The 25,325-nt window shown below is 37.0% G+C and overlaps 1 protein-coding gene across 6 annotated transcripts in view; it reads left to right on the top strand.

Moving 5' to 3' along the window:
• The window catches only part of PTPRM (protein tyrosine phosphatase receptor type M), a 445,924-nt gene that overhangs the window by 339,226 nt on the left and 81,373 nt on the right, over positions 1–25,325 (top strand). For 2 of the 6 annotated variants that reach the window (XM_053945597.1, XM_053945580.1), the window contains 4 exons: positions 12,575–12,726; positions 15,284–15,358; positions 15,586–15,612; positions 20,093–20,280. In XM_053945597.1, the coding sequence (XP_053801572.1) occupies positions 12,575–12,726; positions 15,284–15,358; positions 15,586–15,612; positions 20,093–20,280 (442 nt within the window). The remainder of the gene's footprint in view (positions 1–12,574; positions 12,727–15,283; positions 15,359–15,585; positions 15,613–20,092; positions 20,281–25,325) is intronic. The other 4 variants (XM_053945606.1, XM_053945589.1, XM_053945623.1 and 1 more) reach the window with 2 other exon arrangements.

The following is a 25,325-nucleotide window of genomic DNA, read 5'->3' as shown; positions in this document are numbered from 1 at the left end:
ATAGGCTCCTAAAAGACTGATTAAAACTCTTTGCATTGGATATTTTGAACTGCTGAGGTATATTGAATATTACAGATGTCTTGAAGGAGGGAATTGCTTGAAAAAGTGAAAGGCACATGATAGAGTGTAAGTAGTGCAGAAAAAGTTATGTGCAAGTTTGTGAATGCTCAGTTCCAGCACTAGCAAGTATGTTCTACAGGCTGCTGCTTGTATTAGGACACAAAGAGGCAAAAATTACCTATTCAAGTGAGGGCTGTGGATCAAAAGTCAATGTGAGCAAGGAACTCTGTCTTTCACAGAGGGCATTATATCACAAACCTGCCACCACAGGACTTACACAGGAGCTAGGTCAGGATGCTTATCTGTTTACACAACATCTGGACTAACACGACAGAATTTCTCAGCAGCAGAAAGCCTTTTGTTCTTTTGTATCCCACTACTGGATACAGCAAAGCAGTGAATGAGTTGTATTAGGTTAAGGCTGTCAAAACCTTTCCTTTTGATTCTGCAGTACACCACTACATATATTTAATTATATGTTTACATATCAACATGCATTTATATAATAGATACAATATATACAATATATTTACATATACCTAACTAGAAAACATGCTAAAGATTCCTTTAAAATATGCTAAACATCCCTTTTAAGGGATGTTTCAGAGAACTTCAAGTTATTTATTTTGGTGACATTTTATGTGCTTATACTGATAAAGCCAAATCATAGAATGGTTTGAGTTGGAAGGGACGTTAAATACCTCTAGTTCAAAACCCCCTGCCATGGTCAGGGATACCTTCCACTAGATCAGCTTGCTCAAAGTCCCGTCCAGTCTGGCCTCACAGGACACGAGCTTGTTTCTTTTGCTGTATACCCAGCAGACAATTTGCCCTCAAATGCCTTAGTTTCTGGCCAGTGAGAAAGGGATCTTTATAAAGACCTAAATACCTTAAAGGAAAAACATCTCCCGTATTTAAAATTGTCACAGTTGCTATTGCTTTCTATTAACTTGAACCTCTGCAAGCATAGAACTAACTTGTTAGATGCTGTAGACAGCTGGGGATATGCTTCCTCCACTAGGATTTGCAAGACAAACTTTCTAACCCCATCGTTCAAGCAACAAGGTATTTCACCTAGAGACAGCTGTTCCATACCCAGATCAGCCTCAGGTAGCGATGCACTGTGGGACTAGAGATTTTCTCTTTGTGTAAGGAAATGCTTTTGTGGCAGATAGACTTCTAAAGAAAGACATTTGCCTGGCCATGCTTAAGTACTTTGATGATATCATAGCAAACCTCATAGATAGAGGCTAATGTATCTTAACAGACACATCTGCCATACATCTCTGTAATTCCTCATATTCCTCATGCTTACAACACCTCAGAAAACACAGTAAAAATTTGGTGTGGGCAAAACCATCTCAAAATACATTTGCATTCGTTTAACACTGCCTCTTGCTTTGGTTTGTGGAAGAGGGATTCTGGACACCTACAGTGCATACTATGCCTGAGAGTGTGAGGCTCTACTTAAACCTGACAGCTATGGGATAAGAAGGTGTTTTCTTTCATCATTAGCCAGCCTTTTCTAATATAGTAATTAGTTTCAGAAAGAGAATTTCAAAATCTGTCATGGATGTGTTCCTGTGAAAAGCTTTCATGTTCATGTTGTCTGGCACTACACATCACACAACTACCTCCTCCTGAGTAGGTCTCGGTGTTGTCTGTTTAGTTTTTTAATTCAGATCACAGGATAATATGATGAGGGCAAAGAGGAAAAAGAAAAGCTGTTGAGACAAAGGGGAATTGCAATGTCAAATACAAAATATGTATTTTACAATATGTTATAAATAGGGCATTCTTCTACCTTATGCACTATCTTTAATATGCATTTACACACTACTGTGGAGAAAATACTCTGAGCCCAATATGATATACACACCTTTCATTCATCTACATAGGTTCCTTTAAAATTTTAGCTTTTGAAACAAGATCAGGTATGTATATTAATTTACATACAAAAGAACCTAGGTACTCCTGTTTAAATGCAGATCTGGGGTGGTTTAGCCTGGAGAAGAGGAGGCTCAGGGAAGACCTTGTCATTCTCTACAACTCCCTGCAGTGGTGTGAGGTGGGGTTCAGCCTCTTCTCCCAGGCAACAGGACACAGCCTCAAGCTGTGACAGGGGAGGTTCAGGTTCATCAGGAAGAATTTCTTCACTGAAAGGGAGGTGGAGCATTGGAATGGGCTGCTCAGGAAAGGGGTGGAGTCAGCATCCCTGGAAGTGTTCAAGAAAGAACAGGATGTGCCACTTAGTGCTGTGCTTTAATTGACAGGGTGGTGGTCAGTCAGAGCTTGGACTTGATGATCTTGCAGGTCTTTTCTGACCTTAATGAGTCTGTGAGTCTAAGCAAAATGCCATATATGGTAACAAAAGAGAAAGTGTGTGTTCCATGTAAATTTTCATTTCATGTTCTTCAAACAAGAGTTAGCTGAGAGAATGATATTTCTTTTTTGTGGGGGAGAAAGTATTCTCAGGCAAAAGGAAAGGTCAGGTATGTAATTTTCCTGTGACCATACATTTCAGAAAACTATTTCTTCAAAGACTTCAAATACGTAATTTCAGTAAACTTGAAATAATGTCATAGAAGCCTGTAAAGTAGTGTAATGCCATTTTACATTTATGTACAATTAATGTAGCAGAAATTAATACAAATAAAACATAATGGAAAATTGAACATTTCATTTTCATTTAAATAAGAACACATTATTAATGCCATTTTAGAGAATCAAAACATAATTTGTCTTTTTTCATGGAAAATTTTTACATTCTCATTATGCAGTTCAATGTGAATATAACTAGCTCTCTAATGAAAAAGCTTTGTTGATAAAAATATTTACACAAGCTTCAGTCCTTATATTAGAAAGGTGGTTTAGTACAAGCGGCAGAGAATAATGCTGAAAAAATTAAATCATTAACTAAAATGAATTTATATCTATCATCATATTTAATTATTTGAGTGTTTGTAATTTTGCTAGTATTATTCTATATTGGTTGTGACTGCATCTTACATGTAGGACTATTCAAAGGAAAGGCTCAATTGAGGATTGTGTTCAAATCTGTAATGCTTTAAATCCCCATGTCTTCCTTTTTATGAAAAAGCCCTATTCCTCGAACACTTAATGGGAATTCTAGAATAATTTGGATCTGAAGGGAACTTGAGAGGTCATCTTTTCTAACCTCCTGTTCAAAGCAGGCTTAGAATAAATCAAGTTGCTCAGGACATTGTCCAGCAGGGTTTTGAGTATTTCCAAAGACTGAGATCCCATCTTTCTGAGCACCTGTTCCACTTTTTCACTACTCCAATGGTAAAAACTTTCCTCTAACAGGAATTTCCTAAATTGCAATTTGTGTCCAGTGTGTCTTGTCCTTTCACCTTGTTCCTAGAGTCTAGTTCTGTCTTCCCTATATGCTCCCATTAGGTTGTTAAAATAACACTAAAATCCCCTGTGAGCTTTTTCTTATCCAGGCTGAACTAGCACAGCTCTCTCCTTGTCCAGGATTTGTCTACTGAGAGAAGTCCAGACTGAATTCCCTGCTCAGTCACTTAACATTTAAAAGTCCATTTCCTTTTCTACCAAAAAGGCCTTCAAGTATTGCAGTTGGGCTACTGGGTTCTTCCCTCTGCTCATGAAGGATTTGCCACACTTTGGTCTCTTCCATATCCAAGTGGCACCCTGATCCTTATCTTGCAAATAATTCTACATGGCTGCTCTAATCACTTGAGTAAATAAATCTTTAGTGAAATGAACAGATTCATAATCATTTGCCTTGTAATTAACTTGTGGGGAAAAAAAACCCAAGTTTTAATATTCTGTGTGGGTTTTTTAGACATCCCAATAATTCAGGAGGACCTATAGGTCAGTTAAACATTGTGTTCACTATTTTCTTTTTTAATTGAGGATCATAAGAAGCAAACCACAAATAAAAATTCATATAGCAAAATTGTTAAATCTTGTAACAAATTGAGAGAATTTGTGACTTTTCATTTTTCCTTCCGTAATTTAACTAAGAATGGGACAATGTATTGCCCAGTTCATTACTTACAGTATTCAAGATCATGGTCAAGATTAGATAATAGTAAATTATGGGAAATATTGCTGCTCACATCTCATTACTGTTTTATTCTCTTGGGGAGGCAGAAGGTTGTTGGATTTTTTTTTAATTGTGTGGGTGCATTTTTTGAAGACCAAGGGCAGTGACTAACTTAAGCCAAAAATAGTGCAGCCAGCAGCTTTGCAGACACAGAATTCTGCCATAGCTTCTCCAATTCCCTTTTACTGCCATAGCCTAGAGCCTTCCCTGAAGAACTTATCAATCATGCTAAAATGCATCGAGGTCCTCTTGGGTGGACATGCAAGAACTAAACTGTAATCACAAATATAACTTTATCTGAGAGCTAAGACAAGTCAGCCCATTTCAAATAAATGTTGTTACGTTAATCTGGTGCACCAAGGCATAGCTCCATTTTTTGCAGTCGGTCAATCACCAGTGTTCCTCCTCTGCATCAGCAAGGTCTCTCAGTGCAGCGCCTCCTTTGACCTGAGGTGTTCTTGGGTTTGATGCTATAACCCTCACTTGCAGAAACTCCGATAACCTGATGTGGAGTTCATACAAAGCAGAAACTGAGAAACAAGTAAGCAGAGTTTTTTATGATGTCACTGAAAGCAAATCTCAAAGCATGTGCTGGGCACTTGAATTCAAGAAAGAATGCTTAGGAGCAAAAGTAGACGAGATACGTGTCTCTGACTGCAGCTATACCTTACTTTTCCATCATCTTTTCCTCCTCATTTCCCATTCATCTCCATATTCTCAGCCACTGTTTCTCAAGTTATGCCATACTTTCCCTATGAGCTACAAGTGATACTGGCATCTTTCCAAATAACTTTTTGGCTCTTATCTCTTGTGGTGCTAATGAACTAAACTTTTAGTAACAAAAAAAAGTGCAAAAAGAACACTGAAGTTCTTACAGGCAGTTAGCAAAAAGCCAAGTTAAGAAAGAACCACAGGAATCAAAACTGGTTTTGTTTATTGTAATAAAAATCAAAGCCAGTTTTGTTAACCTCCACCTTACTGTAAAACATTTGCACTCTTGTTTTGTACTCAATTCCCTTAGCTCCATAAGTCAAAGGAATCCTTCTCCCCACACCTTTACTTGTATTCTTTTCTCCTTCTCTCTTTATAGTCAGTCCTGGTAGTATTGGAATGTCTTGGTCTGAAAGTTCATCCAATGTCCTGGTGGCAAAAAAATGAAAGCCAGTGAATGAAAGGGATAAAAATTAAATTCTGTGGTATCAAGAACACCATTTCCAAAATTTGAGCATCATCACAGCATTTTCTTAAAGTTTCTTCTGTTTTCTTTATCAGAGAATGCAAGAGCATGATGAAAATGAAATGAATAATGTTAGCATTTGCTTTGAAGCAGGAAGCTGATAATTAGAACAAAGAGAAGGCACCTAAAAGAAATCATAATAAACTACGCCTTTGTACATGAAGTGAAAAGGCTTATGCACCCTTGGCTATATTAAAATATTTGTAATCTCTAAATCAATCTTCCGTACTGTTCTATGTCAATGCAAAATAGATGTTAAACTTCCTAGGACAAAGAATAGTTTATAATCTAATACAGAATTGCATACTAAGAGATCATAAGCAAGAAACTACACAATTCAGTGTTATCCTCCCACCTTTCACTTTTTTATAATTCTCCTAACAATTACTTTTCCTGAAGTTGTTCTCTAGAAATGTTAGTCCTTGAAGTGGGGACAGCTTGTAAAGTATTTTATTAAGTGTTCTCTAGTTCTTGCTGCAAATTGTAGTGCCTTTAAAAATACTTCTCCAAATCTTATTTCTTGTCTGATAGAATATTGGCAGAACACACAGTTTAATGTCACTGTGAAATTAAAGTCTTGAGCATATTGCATTTCAAAATAAGACATATAAATGTTAAATTGAATGACAGAAGTTCAGGTGACTTTACTATCACTAATGCCATACTGTTTCTATTTCATTTCGTTATTTCATTTCAATTGCTTCATATTTGTGGCTCAGTCCATTTGGGGGAGATAGAAGGGGTTCTGTGCAGAGTGTCGCTCTTTTGATAAGAAATGTAAAGTAGACTAAAATACTAATTACTTGTAGTTACAGTTCTTTAATAACACCTAAAGAAATTTACCATTTTGATTGAATTGGATTTGATATTCAGGTTCTGAAAGCTTGTTTTCTAAAAGGAGTTTTTAACAATAAAAAGCAACATAAAGAGTACAAATGAGGCATTGGGGATTCAAAGTATCCCCAAATAAAGAAAAAAAAATCTAAAAATAGAAAGTAGCATTTTGAATTTTCTAATGCAGATTAGAATAATACCCAGTGTTAACAAATGTGTACCAGCTCACACACATGTAATTCTCACGATGATATGTGATGTGTGGATTTGTCTCTGCCTTAGAGGCCCCATTGTTGAGGACAGGAAAGCAGTCACAGTTATTGAGAAGAATTGTTTTGTTGTTCAAGAAAAAATAATTTCAACATAAGTTGGAAAAATGTATAAAAACTCAATAAACAAGGAACAAGTCTGTTATCTTTGCACATTTTTACCCACTTCCTGTGGAGAGCTTTTATCACATTGCATCTTCATGCTGAATGTTGCTGAATCAGTTATGCTTATTAAATTATTTCAGGTTGAAGCAGATTTCCCAAAATTAGCTATGAGTTTTCTTTTAGCATATCCTAGGAAGCCAAAATAGATGGGCAAGGTAATTAATTTAATTTATATACAACAACAACTACTACTACTACTGCTGCTGCTGCTACTACTGCTACTACTAATAATAATAATAATGATTAATACAGCTAGTATTGTAAGTAGACTAAAAAAAAAATGAGTAGTTCTGAAGGTTAGAAAAGCAAATAATGTATTCAAATCCTGTTTCCTGCATTATCTGTTGAAGGGATTGTTAATACAATAAAAAAATTGTGGAATCAAATTTTGGAAAAAATGTCCACACTATGTCTGTGATAGTGGCCAGTGACAGACCATTAGATGAATACAGAAACAGAGTGAAAGAAAGGTAATGCATTCACTGTCCTCCACTCAGCCCTTAATCAAATTTTCTTTTACCAATACTAACTTTCGATATCACAAGTCCTAGTGCTGATATGTTACAAAGTTTTCATAGAATATCCTGAATTGAAAGGGAGCCACAAGGATCATCGAGTCCAACTCCTGGCCCTGCATGGGACACACCATGTGCCTGAGGGCATTGTCCACACTTCTTGAGCTCTGTCAGGCTGGTGCTGTGACCACTTCCCTGGGGAGCCTGTTCCAATGCCCAAGCACCCTCTGGGAGAAGAACCTTTTCCTGATGTCCTACCCAACCTTCCCCTGGCACAACTTCAGGCCATTTCCTTGGGTTCTGTCACTGGTCAGCTCAGAGCAGAGATCAGTGCCCGCCCTTCCTCTTCCCCTTATGAGGAAGTTGCAGACCACAATAAGGTCTGTCCTCAGTGTCTTCTTCTCCAGGCTGAACAGACCAAGTGACCTCAGGCATTCCTCATAGAGCTTCCCCTCAAGGCCCTTCATCATTTTTGTTGTCCTACTTTAGACACTTTCTAATAGCTTAATGTCTTTTTTATATCGTGGTGCCCAAAAATGCACATGGGACTCAAGGCAAGGCAGAGCAGAGCATTTTCTGGGTTTTGTGAAAAGACTTACTTTTATATTTTAAAAAATCTATATACTCTCTGCTTCTGGTTCTTTCATTGTTAAGAAATACAAATTTTTTTGTAATCTCTCAGTTTTCTTCATGTTTATTATATACTTCTATCATATTCTCAGTTCAACTGCCTCCTTTTTAAACTAGGGACTCCTTATCTATGGAAGGATTACTGCTCTTCTGCTAGGATCTGCCCCCCTGATCTTCCTATCACCTCTCTGTATATGTTCTCTACTTTGTGAAAATCTTTTTGGATAGGCATGTGTCAGAACTGCATGCAGTGTTCAAAATGTGGAAGCTCCATAGATCTATACAATTGTTTAATCACATTTTCCAATTTGTTCTCTATCCCTTACATAGACATTTCTGACTTTTTTTTGCCTTTTTGACTGTACATAGTGTTAAACTTCTTGTCTTCAAGAATCAGTGACTATCAGATTTCTTTCTTCTGTATTTTATGAAGTCATTTAGATGCAATATTGTGTGTGTATAATTAGGATTATTTTTCCCATATGCATGCCATTGTATCTTTCAACACTGAATTTCGTCTTAAGTAAATATCCAATCACTCTGATTCATGAGATAAGTCTGTAAGTTTTTAACCCTATTTCTAATTATTACTACAATTTAAAAAATTGTGTTTTGTTGAAAAATATTCTGGGCATTTTCTAGGTCAGAGTGTATATGGTAAATAGTGCAAATAACAACATGCACTTATGTAGGATAGCCACTAGTAATGTGAAAAAATGACCACTTAACCCTACGCTTGGTATCACATCTTTCTAACCAGCTGCTAAAGCATTTTACTAAAAGATCATTCTTATTGTAGTTTAGATTCCTTTAGAGGTTTGGTGAGCAAACTCTTAAAAGGCTTTTGCAACTATAAGTGCACTGCACTACTGGGCTACATGGAAGCCCCCAATCCTTTCTTCATCTGAACCACTTCTGTGATTTATCCACAAGCAGAGAAGTAAAATTTGAAACAATAAGTATGTAAGAAACAGTTGTTTTATCTTGAGTTACAGTAAGTGCAGTAGATCAATGCATTAGTTAAAAGAAAAAAATTCAGCTCAATTCCCTAAGCAGCACAATTATAAATTTCATCTCACTTTGTTTATTAATATCTTGGTGATGGTAATGTGTTGCTGGAGCTGTGGAAAGTGCTAGCATCTTGTTTCTCCTTTTTTTGCTTGGTGAGAAGGGAGGTTTACTGATACAGAAAGGAGAGTACCATTCGGCATGGAATGGGGAAGCAGGAAGATTTTGTTAGATTCAAATTAATATGCTTTTCTCACTGTTCCTAGGTTAAAATGGAAGGCACGTTTTTGGCAGGGCCTGAGTTCATTTCAACCCCAGTGACAATTTTTTTAAAAATGTCATTTTTACGTTGTTACGTTCCTCTAACTCTGGCAGTGTCCCATTGTGCCTCATTTTTGTGCCCAGTGCTTTTTAAGCAGGAAGAGAAAAGGCAAGCTAGGTCCAAAAGAATTTTGTATTTAAGTCAAGACAGGACAGAGAAAAGGGATACAGGAAAAGAGATGGAAAATGAGCTAGAAAGAGGCTGACAATGTAGTAGCAACTTAGCAGTTATTGGTGTTGGTTTCTTGGAGGGTTTGAGGTAGAAGTCATGGAGGAGGGTTTTGAGAGAGATACTGAGCTAGGCTTGCACAGGTTTTATAGAGTGGGCCTTTCAACAAGGAGGCACTGTACAGGAGAAGATGCATCATTGGAGAGTTTTGTCATGGTAGATAAAATGGGGACAGATTGTGATGAGCTGTTTAGCTTATTACTTTCCTGGACTGTTTTTATTAATATTTGTAATGGAGCAGAGTAAATGATACACAAAATCCCACACAGTTTTGCAGGGGAAGTCCATACTTTATCTATTCTGCATTTTACCATATTTTAATCATTGCACCAGTTCACTTCTTGCTATTTCTTGTGCCTTGAAATTCCAACAGTTCCTAGCTAGTCTTGAGATTTTTCTAAATATCAGGCTCCTCTTTCCTGGGACTGAGATAGCAATTCTCTTTCCTCATATAGTAATGGTAACACTATTTGTGTGATAAGCTGATCTTTTTGCTTTCCCTACAAAAAATAATTTAATCTTAGCAGCTTCCATCTGTTTTATGTTTTCCCTTTGATTGTAGATCTCTTTTCCTTTAAGAAGGATGAAACATCAAATAGTAGCTATGAAGTGTCTTTTCCATGAGTGAGGATGATCAAATATTTAAACCTTTTTTTTCCCCAAAAAATTTACTTCAAGTATAAGAGTATGAGTGGTGGTGGAGATGTGAGGAGCCAAGGTTTTATGAGTTTCTTAAATCTTGTATAGCTAGACCCTCTTGGGGATTGAGAGATCCAAGGAATGGAGGAGATGCAGAGACTGCAGCCCTGGCAACACTTTCAGCGAAATCTAAAAACTGCAGATTGTAGAAATGTTATATTCAGCTCAAGTTTACGTGACTGAGTCCAGTGGGTGTTTTTGTTCACAGTACAGAAGTCTGGCTGGTATTGCTCTGTTCTGTAAGTTGTTTCAGATTTGAACTTTTCCCACAAGACCTATTTCCAGAATTAGATTCAAATTGAGGAGTACTGTACAGTTGTTATAGTCTTAAAAAATAAATCTTCTTTAGCTTGATCATGGGACCCAAGGATTGGAAGGGGAATCATGCATGACTGCCATCTAAATGCACTGCCATCTAAGGGTGAAAGAGGAAAAAAAATACCCATTTCATGTTACCACTTTGATAAGCTTGTCCTTACAAAGGACTTCCATTAAGTTATTCATGTATTAGGTGATAAGTCTCAGATTCTACTTTGAATAATATATTACTTATTCATTACAATTAGATATGAAGGAGGGGGGAGATTGAAGGATGCAAAGATCTAAGAGTTTTGGTTTACTTATGGTACTTGAATTAAATTTAACTGTCTGTGATATGACAGAGTTCAGACCACGCTCCCTTGTGCATTTATGCACTGTGGAGTAATAAAGAACCAGTTTCATTATCAAGTCTACAGAGTAAGCAAAGGCTCAAGCAAACACAGGTGCCTCCTGAGCTGGGATGGGCAAAGGCATAACACTGCTCATTGCTGCAAGTGCTGCAGCAGGTGTTTAAGGCAGTGTCTTCATTCACTTTCAGTCATGGGGACATGCCCTCGGGATTGGAGTGGCAATCTGTCAGCTTACTGAGGGCCAAATGTGATCCTTAATCTGTCCACTGACTTAATACCATGCCTGCACTTGCTAGTCCTGCTTTTATTGTTATCAAGCCTTTAATTTCAAAGACATTTTGACCTTTATTCATGGATTAAGATACTGCTGAGCTTGGTACTACATTGGTACAGAACACAACCACAACTCCTGCCCAAATGGCTTCTCATCTAGGTGAAAGGTAGGGGATAACAGGTGGATAGATGGGGAGCATGAGGAGGCTGAGGCAGTAGTGATTTGAAGTGGAAGAGTGAGATATCAGTCAGGAGAGTTACAGAAAGCCCCTCCTGTGTAGCGTGAGAGGAGACAAATGTTTGAAAATCTAGGGGAGGCTGGTGTAAAATTTTGCCTGTGGTGGGAACCATCTTTTAACAAACAGAAAGGCTTTGAAAGTTAACACAAGTTGTGTTTGATACACAACACAAGTTGTTGTGCTTGATACTTTTGACCTCTAGAAGTAAAAGGAACCTAGGTGAGATAATAAGCTCCTGTAACTTCTAGTTGAAGATATGTAAAAGATTGTTCTGGCAGATGAATATGAGCAGTCTCATTGTGTTTTCCAGAGGAAAAGTCATTAAATTAACAGACAGGACAAGTAAAGTCTGTGGAGCAGTTGTGGTTTTTTTAAACCCGTACCTTGAAGATACTCTTCAGAAGGAATCTGGAAAATTTAAATTAAGGCTCAAGGCAAGAACTTGGAGAAAGGCTTGGTCTCAGACAGAGTCCTGGGCCAGGGAAACAAGCCAAATAGTCATGGGATCCACTCTCATCAGGATCACAGATGCCTCACAGAGGTTGAAGGAAAAATCAAGAGTTTTGGACATGTTGTTTTCTGATATAGCTAAGCATAACTCATGGGGGAGACAGTGAGACTTTAGACTGAAGGAGACAGATCTAGAAAAAAAAAAAGAGGTATATGCATCTGAGGCAATTCTGTAGTTTAATGAATCACTATTGTAGTATCAGATTTAAGATCTTGTCTCTGACAGACCACTCCTGCTGAGAAGCAGCTAATTCATGTGACTAATTCTCCTGAAATTAGGAGTAACAGAAAATAGTCATTAGGAATACAAGTCAATTTGGGATGTCTCTTGAGTGTGCAGTGTGTATTCAGAGCTCCAACAGAGACTATACAGTATTATATAAACTAGATTGTTGTGTTACACAGGGTCTCAATAAAACCTCTCCAGACTCTTCTATGCACGTGAACAGTGGTACTGATTTCACAGTCGCAGTGAAATCTGTCTTTTCATTTTTGTTTATATGTTTAATCAGATGTAGCCTCTGATACTGTAGTTCACATCACCTTCATATCCAAGTAGTCCCCTTTAATTCAGTGGTGGTCCCCAAGGATTAAGGTGCTGTTGACCACGTGTCAGTGCACTATCAACTATCCCTTGATTATCAGACTGAAAGAGATGAGAGTAAAATAAATTTAGGGTTCCAGAAATGCAGAAACAAATGTAAATGTTACTTTATAATATAGTCACAAACTACAGTACTGATGTAAACAGCATGAAAACTATGTCTGCTTACTGAGAGTTGTTTTTCTCCTTTTTTTCCCCTCATCATTCATTTCTTAAGAAAATTGGCTAAAAAGCGGAAAGAGACATTGAGTAGTACTCGGCAGGAAATGACAGTGATGGTGAATTCAATGGATAAAAGCTACACTGAGCAAGGCACCAACTGTGATGAAGCTTTCTCTTTCATGGACACGCACAATCTAAATGGGAGATGTAAGTTTTTTCTTTTCTTTTCTTTTCCTTCCTTTTCTTTTTCTTTTTTTTTTTTTTTTCCCGAAGGTGGAAGAAAGGTGCAAATGGTTTTTAAAATATTCCTCATTACTCAGTCATGGAAAATCCATGGGACCGAGAGTTTCCCACTGTGCAGCACATTACAGTGTCTATTCAAATGAGCAAGACAGTCAGACGTCAAGTATAGACTGCTTTAAAAATAATAAGGATAATTGAGCCTTTTTCTGTCCATCCTTTTCTTCTGCAGAAGAGCAGTGACATTGCTGAAGCAGTAGTTTTACCTTTCTCCAGTCTCCATTATGTTGAAAATTTTATATCTCTCATGCTGTCCTAAGTCCTTCAAATGCTTCCCTTGCTCACATATTTTTTTGACAGTACAAACTTATTTTTGAATATAACAACTTAATAATGATAATCTGATTGTTTTACTATTTGCAATTCTAGATTATGCTCTTTCTGTTGCTTGTACAAAGGAAAATCTCAGTGGACGTATCTGTTCTGCAATTTCATAAGAGATTCTCTAATATCCTGGGTCTTCTTGGATCTACCCTGAAAATAAATAAGATTTGGGTTATAAAATTTCCTATATTACAATTTTAGTCAAGGTCTCACTTCTGTCAGAGGGTTGGCACTAAGCAGAGACCGTGAAAAAACAATAGGTTTTTATAATTGTTTAAAAGAATGACTGGGTTCAAAAAGTTATTTTTTATTCTTGGTTCTTAAGGAACCTAAGGGGTTTTTGTATGGCAGTGGTTTTTTTAACATCTTCAGAATTTGTCAAAGATTAAATTTTTTTCAAGTACTAGCAGTATGCAAGGCCCAGCTCCCACGCTTTAATAATATGCTTAAGAATTTATTTTTGATGAGCTCAATTGTACAAACACTGTGTGAGGTTTATACAGTGAGACTTTTCTCAGCAGCATTAGGCTCAGAATTTGCAATATTAATTTGCATTTGAGTTACTTTTGAAATTGGTCTGAAATAGATCTTTCAAATCAGACCTGCCTTTCTGGTGAGAATATACCCTTGCAGTTAATGAGATTGCTTATTTCTATGAAGAGATCAAGAGGTTTTACTTCATCTTCTATCATCATAGTACAGTTTTCCAGTGGTGCTACTGAATGGTCATAACTACAAATGAAGCTGCAGTGAGTTCCTGGGACTAAATCCTCTTTATGTAAACCACCTCAAACCTCTTTGAAATTATTGGCATAACAAGTATTTTATGCTGCTCAAAAGCTAGAACCGCTAATTAGACTTCCCATAAGAAACGCGGTCACCAGAAGGTGCATCCTGGCAGTCTTCAGGAATAATCTTTGTGTAAGACCTTGTACACGAGAGATTTAGAACATTCCTACTTCCTATGAAAGTTCACTACCCTGCCTGCATTCTCTACCTAGCAAGTTTTATTACCTGCAGCAGCCCTGATTTCAACTAATCTCTGTATCCATACCCAAAAGAAGTATCACTCTGTTGTGAACATCAAGGAAATGTAATTGCCTCATTCTGGAGACATAATCGAAGGAACATGGTCTCAGATATAATAATTTATATGATAAAGGATAACTATCAGCATTATTTAAATCAGTTTTGAGATGTCCCCATATTAACAAGGGCTGGTAACTGTTTGCCCTGAAAGATCAACTGGAAAAAAGATGGATGAAAGCCAGCAGGAGTAATCTCACTCCTCATCTAGTAGATCCTGTATTCCTCAACTCTGTTTTGTTTCACACATTCCTGTTAGTCTGTTTACAGGTATCCAGAATATGTTTACATTCACTGGTCAGACTGAATTTGAGATGTGTAGACAAGCAGCTAAGGTGGAATTTGCAAGGAGCTTTGCTTAAAAGCCTCTGATGACTCTTTGGCTGAACATCCTGTAAAATGTTGTGATTAACTCCTACCTGTTAAATGTATCTGTGTTTACAATGGTAATTTGCATATTTGTATACTGAACAGGGCAAACTGAACTTAATTGTTCTCATTGGTTTTACAAATGGTTTATGATTAAATACCACTGTGAGCATTGGTCCGTATATCAGTCCCTGAAAACCACCTTTATACAAAGAGTAATATTCAGGGTCTATTAGAATCTCTATGCATACTATCCACCTGTCTAAACAAATCAAATAAAAAAAGGAGAGGAAAAAATAAACTACAGTAGAATATTTGCATAAGGTATTTAAAGTGTTATAAGGAAAACTTATTAATGATCAAAGCTTCTGTCAAAAACACCTCTTGTCGTTGTGATATGTTGTTTCAAGCATCAGTATTCAGTCTAATCTAGTGATTTCAGAAGTATATTTCCCATCAGCAATCAACATGCTTTCTACAACAATACTTCTTTTCAGAGAATTGATCAAATTCAGTGAGCTATTTCATTCACTAGACTTGCCTGGTTTTCCCTAGGTCCTGATTCCAGTGCAAGAAATACAGCAGGATCAACTCTAAGTCAAGTCAATACCATCTGCTGTGTCACTCAGCTTAAGTAGCTGCGTATCATATCTCTGTCCCTAACCAGCTTTGTTTCTCTTTGCAGCTGTATCTTCACCATCTTCATTTACAATGAAAACTAACACACTGAGCACAACAGTGCCTAATTCTTATTACCCAGGTAACCAGTTTTTTTCTTGGTTTCCACCCTCTATAGACCTTTCCATAATAAAAGCATACATATTTATGTTATTATACTTCTTGCCATCAACATTTAATGTATATATAAGAAACATACCATTTGCTAACAGCAGCTTTCTGAAAGAAAACTCGGGAACATGTATCAATCATTTACTGTTCTCTCTCTTTTTACCTTTCCTGCATTGACCTGCTTATGATGTATGACAGATCCATTTGTGCCAACTGCAATTTTAGGTGAGAACATTTCCCTTTATCAAAGTTCATTGCTGCAGTAATTTTGGAAGTTGCAGTTTTTGGGGAGCAGACCACAGTATGCAAAATGCTGGAGCTTTATGCTAAAGGACGGGGTGGTAAACTTGGCTACACTGAGGTGCTAAGGGCAGTTGTCAGGTTTGATTACTGCTGTCGTAATGCAAGTCAGGGGAGAAAAGACAGAAATTATTTTAACAAGTGGATTTGCAAGGAAATGTTTATGCATGTATTTGGAGTGACACAAAAGAATTTGATTATCACAGCAATTGAAATAGTTTTCCTCATTTTTTTTTCTGTTTTATCTCAGAGGTGTTAAGAAGGTGTCACTTCTTAAAAATAATTTTTTTCCTAGTTAAACTGTTCAGGATACAGAAAATCAGACAAAATACTGTTCTGACCATCTACCAGCTATCATGCCTTCTGACAGTTCTGCAGAGTTTCTGATGTGCTTGTCAGAAAGTGAAGTTTCAGAGAGGAGGTTGTTTTTAGAACAGCAAAATCATAACATGACACTTAGAGTATATAGTTTATTATGCACAAGGTGTCACAGGGATGAAATAAAACAGTAAAACTGTAGGTTAAAAACATACAGTTAAAATGTAAAGCATTTCCACTTGGAATGTAGGAAAATCTGTTATTGTCCAATGTCAAAAAGAGAGAGGTTTCTGCACAGTGATAAGAAGTAAGCATGAGGCGCTATTGCATTTTCAGTGCTTATCTTTAACCCCTTCGTGGCTTGTATTCATTTGCACTTCCTTCCCGTGCTAACTTTAAACTAAACAGGGGCAGTTTTTAAATAGTAATTCAAAACATAACAGTGCACTGTTGCAGGAAATCAAACTCCTTAAGTGTTAAGCCTATTCATTTACTTGTTTTTCAATCTATATTTTCACAACAAGTATTCTCCTTTCTCCTCTTTTTTCTTCCAATCACTGTAAAAAATTGAAGACCCCTTAACTGATTCCTGCCCTTGAACTGTAAATTATACAGGCTTACATAGACTGAAGCATATAAGTAAAAGTTTAGGAAGTGATCTTGAAAATTGTTATTGTGGAGGAATATTTCGTTCAGTGCACTTCGATGTGATAACTTTGAGAAGGAACTTTGCTGGTTTTATACATTATGTAAATCTGGAAGAAGGTAATGGTAGTGACTGTAACAATGTAATAATCTGCATGCAAATGAAATTTGCAGTGCCTTTTAACTGCCTGAGATGTTCGATTTTTTGTGTGCTTTAGCATTCATTCAGCACTTCATGCACTAGATGTTCTTTATGACCTTGTGGGTGGGCAAGGAGAAAAGTACTATTATCAGGAGAAAAACTTTGAGATTTCCTATCTGTATTATGTAGTTAATGCTTTCTTCAATTATTTTTGCGATCCTTTTCTATATAATAACAGTGGTAAAATTATTTTTTCCCCCAAGAAATAATCTCTATGCAAGTAGTTCAGCTATCAGGCAAACACACACTGGGAAAAATAAATTCTCTGATTTTACTAAGTCTGTAAAATCTTCTAATTAGTTAGGTATGTATTTTATGGCCTACTACAGCAAATCTGTGTTTACTCATCTCAGAAATTATTTTGGTTATTTCACTGCATGAAATAAATATTTTTTTTAACTTTACATGTTAAAAATTTAATACCATTTTATGACCAGTGTTCCATTCAGATTAGATCTCTCTCCCAGTATGTGTTTATGACCCTCTGTACAGAAATAGTGTTGTATCTGAGGTAAACCAAATTAACTATGCTTGAGCTGGTAGAGGAATACAGCTGTTAACAAAGTATGCAGGGTTTTAATTAGTAATACCTGCTCTTGCTGTCTTCCACTCTCCAAAGAAGTTGTGTTAACCTGCAGGATCAAGCCTGTAGTTAGAACTACATGATCTTCTCTGTGTGACCTCCTAGGAAAGGTACAAGTCTGGTGAATGGTTAAGTTCAGCTTTCAAAATCTGATAGAAAAGCCACAGCACTCTTACTGTTTCCAAATATATTATTTAATAAATGCTGTATAGCTCTAAGTGTACGGTAGGACAACTGCAGCTGTAGGAGTATTTAAGCCAGGCAAACTTCCCATTGCACATGAACACTGCATCTGGAGGAGCTCACCCTTTGAAGAAGTCACAGCCTGAAAAGCTCATGCTGCAGTGCTCAGAGGCAAAATAAAAACCTGTAGTGTGTGGCTCCTAATGTACTATATAAACCAAGGATTAAAACCACTTTATTTTAAAAAGCTTAAATGATAACTCCTTCTGTATTAAGGCAGCTATAAGAGATAAAGAAATAGAGAAAAATTAGTCTAAAACTAGGGAGCTTGCAGGAAAGAGATTCATAATTATTAAACTGATGCTTGCATAGTACAAGACTTTGATACTTTGCCTTCATCTTAGTTACTAACAGTCTGTGTTGCAAAGAATTTTGCAGTTTGCAAAAAAAAAAAAAAAAAAAAAAAAAACCCTCACGTTTTCTAACCTGTTTCTAAAACTGAAATAAGCAACCCAAAAAATCATTATCAACTTTTTACACTTTTATTTTTTTGTCTTTTGTGTCTTAGCCACCTTGTAGTTTTCAGGTGCCATTTCAGCAGCAACATACTGTACCTACACTTGTATACCACGCTTCATGCCATGCATCTCGAGGTGCTTTGCAGTACAATTTTATACCACATCAGACAGAAGTTGTAAAATTTTATTACTAAAAGATTAATCCCTTTCCTCTGCATTAGACCACATTAGCAGACTGACAGGAAAAGGAGTGAAATGGCCATACTCATAACCATACATTTTTCTCTGCAGTTTTTGATTTAGGTGTCAATGCACAGTTCATGTTGACAGTATGCTTAGTGAGGACTGGATTTCATTTGTCTTAGTGGGAATTGAGAGGGCCTCAAACCGTCTTTGAAATATGATTCACTGAGCTTTCTGGCTTTAATGTCAATTTTCAATAGTACAACTAAGACCAGAGTCTCACCTTTACCAAGGTGTGTTAATATTTTTGGTGTGTACTTGAGAATCTGGGACCTTTTCATACAGCATATTTGTGGAACTTTCTGCTATAATATATCTAACTTATGGATGTGGAACTATTATTTTAATTCTTTCCTTTCATATATCTTATTTTAAAAAGCAATATTTTTTTATAAATGCCTTATTTTATAAATACGATACAGATTTAGTAATTTTTTTCAATGTTCACTCAGGGAGGAATAGCTTGAATAAATCAAAGCACCATATTAACAATTTTGGTTAAAATTAAAAAACTCTCAGATACATAAAATTATTATTTGAGTAAGCAGATAAAATATTTGTGATGATTCTTGGACCTTAGAATTTGGGGCGGGTTTTTTCTCTTGTCAAGTCTAAATAAATTTTTAGAATTCCATCTATACAGGAAGCAAGTCATATTGCCTCCTTAGGTAGAGTGCACTTTCACATCTGTTTACTTCTAAGTAGAGGTTTTGATCTCAGTTCCATCTCTGTGAATTGACTCACAGTATGATACCTTGGTTTTAGTAAATCTAATTTTTACTGTGAAACTGAGATCAGAATCTGACTCATTTAGGGAATCATTCTGTAAAGACTAAATTAAAAACATAAAATTACCTGTAATTATTAATGTAGTACTGTTGCTTATGCCCTGTTTCCTTTTTCTCCTCCTCTTTTTTTCTCCTGATATGTATCTTCTTAAAAGTGCCAATCAATGGTAAGTTGCCCACTTGCCCCATGGAAGAGATGTGGAGGGTTGGGAGAAGTATGTGTCTCATAAAAATTTTAACCAGCCCACGGGGGTCTCCTGTTTGTTGGCTTGCATGTCAGTTGACATATAACTTTCCATGCCTTATGTGGTGGCTCATGATACACCGTGGTCCTAAAGCATGTTCATCAGTCAGTCAAGACCTTTTTCCTTACCAGATGATCCTTTGCATTTGTCCTCTTGTAGTTTGTCTCCAAGTGTCGTTCTCAGATCTACATTTCCATTGCAGTCCTAGCTTGATGAAACCATAAGCCATTTTATGCATCTTTTTATTTTGCTCACTCCAAACATTTGCTCTAAATTTGCAGTGTAAAATACAGCACTTTAGTAGTCTATGAAAAATACAAGTCCAGTTTCATTCCAATGGACTTGTTGAAGTTTCAGAGTGAAACTTCTATGCAGTTTAAAACAAAATGCCTGTTTTAAAATTTATTTGCAATCAGCTAGCAACATTTCAAACAATATTAGAGTTTGGACTGCTCTGCAATGCTTCCATTGTAGAACTATGGACTTTGCTTCATTCCAATCAGTCTTGCGATTTCCGTGTGTAAACTGCTCATGGATTTATTGTTCTTCTGGTGTAGCCTTCACAGACAGAACCAGCTGATGGTGTCAGATTTCTGCCATTCCTCTAGAAATCTTCGTTGTTTCTGTTTCTTCTAATAAGTGAAAATGAGCCAGTATGTGATGAGATGCTCTTTTTCTAGATGAAACCCACACGATGGTCAGTGACACAAGCAGCCTGGTCCAATCCCATACCTACAAGAAGCGAGATCCAGTGGATGTGCCTTACCAGACGGGACAGCTCCATCCAGCCATCCGTGTAGCTGACTTGCTGCAGCACATCACCCAGATGAAGTGTGCAGAAGGCTATGGATTTAAAGAGGAGTATGAAGTAAGTGTCAGGTCTAAGGATCTGATCATTATGTCTTCTGCACCGTTGGTTATATGTGTCTGATGCTGAGATTTTACCAGTGTGCATACTACTTGCATTTTACAAGAGAGAGTGTTTTTTTGAACTTCACGCTTTGTCATGCCAACTTCACGTTACAAAAATTGCTTAAATATATAATTGTTTAAACTGGTGTTTGTAGTATTAGATTTCCGAAACTCATGCTTCAGGCCACTTCCAAAGTCACTGATGACATTTTTTCCCCTGGAACATAGAAAACAATTCATTCCCAGGAGAACTAATCACTTGTCGACTTTCATTTGTGTGGCTGACTTAAAGAAGTTTGTTCCTGTGAGGTTTTTTTATGCCACTGTTACTTAAAAGTGATGGAATTGAAAATTCTTGTGTTTGGAAAAGATTTGCTCATCAGCCAAAACCTTTTATACCAACATTAAGCCTAGAGGAAAACTACAATTAATTTATTAAAAAAAAATAAAATCAAGACCGTAAAATGGAATTTGTAGTGCAGCCAATGACATGGCTTTTTAACTACCGTGGATCAAATGATTCTGCTGAGAAACAATTTCCAGGAAAATCACTTAATTTTCAGCCTACCAGGCTGATGAATGTCATCCCATTATAGACAGTAGGTGTAGTCATGACTAATGCCAGTAGATGCAATACATCAGGGTGCAGTTTGTTAATAGTGGCAGGGAAGGAGGACTTAAAATAGTAAAGCTGGAACTGAAAAACTCCTCTTTATATATGGAAATTGTTGTAATCAGAATGAACTATAACTAGCCATATATTTGAGGGTTTTTTTCCATTGAACTTCAGTAATGCTGTTTTTCCTCCAGATGCAGTGAATGACTGCCCAATATATTCTAGCACTGCAAAGGTTGCAAATCTCTTTGTTTACATTTCTGTCAGACTGATACTGTCCTCTTTACAAATTTGAACTAGGTAACAAAAGAATTTCTTCCTTACGTATTATCAGGAGGATAAATGTCCAAATGAAAAGGAAGAAATAGTTTGACAGGGGATTTGTTTTGAATGAAGTGTCTCATAGATGGTTTTTGCTCTAACAAGACAGCAGGATTATATAGTCTCACCAGGGAAAGAGTTTGATTCAGGGGAAATTCACACAGGATTCACTATGAAAATAAATCTATGGAACAGAACAGAAAGTAAAGTAGCATATTGCCCATTAGGAGCTCTTCAGAGGAGTGTAAGGATACAGAGCACTTGCTGCCATGCATAATTTTAAGTGCTTTAAAATAAAACTTAATAATTAGTGTCACTATTCTCAATCGTTCGGGCTATAGTTTACCATCTAAGCACATATATGTAATTTTAAGTCCTGTTGGTGTCATGCAGAAGTTTTTGGTGTAGCATAACTGACACAAAGGATAAATGTTGAAGAATCCTCTTTGAGCAATGGCAGGCTGGTACTTCCTTGGTCACTGCTCAGCTTTGCATTAGGATTTACCCACTTGGGTTGCTGGGTGCCTATAGCTCCCAATAGTCGAGGACTTGGAGGAATACCCTGTTTGCAGGATTTTACCCGTTTGTTCTCCTGGGAGAAGGCTCCTGTTCCCACAAGCAGGATCAGGCCCTTGCTCTTGGCAGGAGAGACCGATACTGTGCTTGTCTGTAGAACCAGAGCACATGCAGACATGTCCTTAGGGCCACACCAGTGGCGACTTCACTGCTGCTTTCCCATCTGTTTCTCAGGTGTGGAAAGAACACGAATGTATTTCTGTAAGCTGTGGACTTAAGTGCAGACCTTCATTTGTAGCCTAGTGGAGTACGAATGATCGGGATTGTGCAGAAATCCTGAAACTCGGGAAATTTCCACATAGCTAGTCTGCAGTGGATCTTTAAAGTCCTTTCTATCCCCTGCCAGACCCTTAAGAAAGGAGAAGTTTTCGCTTGGTTCCAGTGGTGTTAGATGTTAGACTGACAGGATCTCATTGGCCTGATTTCCCAAGTACCCCTACACTGATTGTGGATTATTTAATCTGTTCCCAAGTACTACATGGGAGAGCTTTTACTGGTCATGAAGGAGCCTCCTTGCTCATCTTCTTTCTGCATTAAAGAAACAAAGTAACTAGAAAAGGGAAATGTGGTTTCCTCAATTCATCACGTCTTCCTCCTTATATATGTCACCTTTTGGTTTTAGACTCAGTGCTTTCACAGGGATTTCACTGTATCCTTCTTCAAAAATGTCCATTGTCAAAAGGCCATAAATCCAAGTAATGAGTTCATCTGCTTCCTAAACAGATCAATTAGGCTACTGGAGGTCAGAATGGTTTGGCATTGCTAGGGCAGAAGCAGATAAATTCATTAAAGTCTTACAATTTCACATAAGTTTTATTTTTAACCCTGGTTTTGGATCAACTTAAATTGGTGACTACTCAGTGTAAAGTAGTTCTTTGCCAAATTAAGGTTAGTTGACATAAGACAGTTCCAAATGAATTTCAGAGTGTCCACACCGGAGCTTGGACTGGTTTAACAAAATTGATTTGGAAACACACCTTTAATTAAACCAGTGCAACTTTGTGTAGATAAAGCCTTGAAAAATCAATTTCACATTATGTTCCATGACAGGGAGTTCTGAGCTTCCATTATCTCAAAACCAGAGGTTCCTTTGAAAAGCCGAGATTTGCAAAGGGTGTCCTGCTCAGATCAGCCTCACTTACTGTCGCTAACAGGACTGTGTCAATAACAGAATTTAAAAAAAAGGTTCCTCCATGTAGCTTTATCTTTAAGGCTTTCCTCCCTATCATCTGTCTCATCTTCCCTCTCCCCCCCTTCTGTCGAGCACATCCTTTTTCAAGGTTTTCTTGCAGTTAACTGTTTCAGTCTGGAAATTACATCATTAAACCAATACTATTTAAAATACAATAATGTTATATACTGTCAAGATAAACTGCACTGAATATGTTCCTTCTGTGCTGCATGGCCTTCGTTTTGATGTGTTGCACCAATGTAACTGTACTAATGTCTAAATTATCATAGTTAAATAGATGAATACAGGCTATGGGTGCCTGTCAAGGTCAGGAACATGAAACATATTACCTAATGTGTGTTAAACAGTTCATTTCAGTTTAGCACTTCTGAGTACCTGTTAGAGACTGGTAAAAGTATTTTAAAATAGTATTTTAAAATATCATAAAAAGATGGATAATTTAAAGAGAAGTTGGAGATGAGTGTTGAAAATAATTGGGGGTATGAAAGAAATTCTGTCTTAATAGCAGTGTATTCATTTAAGTGCAACTTCAGGAGATACGCTAATGTAGGTATGCTAAGGTAGATGTGGTAATCAGTAAAACCAGTTGTCCAGTGGAATATCTGAGATAAATACAAAATTATTTTAAGAAATAAAATAGGGGAAAAACTCTCTAAAACCAGTAGAAATACAGATCCTTGTTTGGGAAGGCAGAAAATATTGCAGACAAGCAGGAAATTTTCATGAAAGATGTTTGCCCCATAGGTGCCCACTTTGACATTTTTTTTCTCCGAACCACTCTTAGAATAATGTCTGACTTTGAAAGAAGTCTGACATAATTTCCCTTTTCTGCTGTCATGCAAAGCCATAACAGACTAGAATTCTGTCACTCAAATCCAGTCTCCAGTCGCATCTTTTCTTTCTCTTTGGTCCCGGCTGGAAGACAAATTTGCTGCCACGTGACACTTTTAAGACTTGTGCTTCTGGGGCCCTGTTCTGAAATCTTGAAAATAGTAGGAAAATGGAGTATCTTTTTAATGTTATGTTATTATAGCTATTGTTAGGACCCAGCTAGCCCTGTGTTTCCCTGCATGTTCCTTGTGACTCCAACTAATCTTTCTCACCACCAACTTGTAAATTTTTATCACACCTTTTTCTCGATTTTATTTGATATTCTGCAACACCAGCTGACACAGTCAATACCATAATTAGTGCAGGTTATTTTCTATCCCACAAGACAAAAGTTACACAGAAAACAGAAAGATTCTGGAACACTGGGTGAGGATGGGGGCATTAATCCACAGTGTAAATACAGGAAGGACAGCATCTCTGTCTTCAAGAACCAGGAGCAGGTAACTATTTCTCTCTTTCTGTTTTTGTAAGGAAAACTCATTAGGGATTATAAATGTAACAGAGATAGAGATAGAAGTGAAATAGTGCGAAGTTGTCCAGTGAAAATGGCATGAAACACTGTTAGAAATATTCATCCAAAGAGATCACAGCTATTATTTTTTTTTCAAGTTTAATCTGTTCAGATGGAGCTCAGAACAATCACAGAATGCCCAGTTTAATGGTTAATCTTTAATACTGGAAAGTTGCTGTGGTATGGTTAAGCTATATATTACTATGTAACTGTTCTCTCATACACAACAAGGGATAACCCCAAAAAATGGGGTACAGAGGTCCTTTACACGAGGCAGGTACTCCTCCTTTATCAAAGAACTTTTTTCAACATAACCACTTTCTTCACACTGCTATGGGATTTGCAAAAGCCTTCCAACAATGCCAGGTAACTTTTTCCTGGTTGGGATTATCCCAGATAATTGAGCACTGGAAAAACTTGGTACTGTGGAAATCATATGTAGGGAGGCTGAAAGAAGTAGTAAAAACAAGCAACTGCCTTATCTACAAACCATGTTTTGGTTTGTAAATCCTAAGGTACTCCAGATCAATACCAAATTGTTGAAATAAAGTAATCCCAAACTTGAAATGACATACATTGGTGAATAGCCTGTGTTTAATGACAGCTTTCCAGTGCATGCAATATCCATTTAAATCTTGTAGAAGAATGGGTGCCTTCCAGTTGTTGATCATCAAGAATCAGTTGTCAACAATTTTAACTGTATGGCGGTTTGGGATTTTTTTCCGTTCAGAGGAAGGACATTTAATTTGCTGAATGTCTGTTGTTATCAGCGAGTTTTATGCAATTCTATCTATCCTTTTTTATGCAATTCAACCTATCCTTTATCACCCTAAATTTCTCTTCTTAACAGATTTCACATGGATGAGAAGTGCTGTCATAGTGCTTAATGTCATA

Source organism: Vidua chalybeata, chromosome 1 (genome assembly GCF_026979565.1).
Source record: "Vidua chalybeata isolate OUT-0048 chromosome 1, bVidCha1 merged haplotype, whole genome shotgun sequence".
Classification (NCBI taxonomy): domain Eukaryota; kingdom Metazoa; phylum Chordata; class Aves; order Passeriformes; family Viduidae; genus Vidua; species Vidua chalybeata.
Note: the sequence above shows the minus strand (reverse complement) of the source record. Positions and strands in the feature narration are given on the sequence as shown.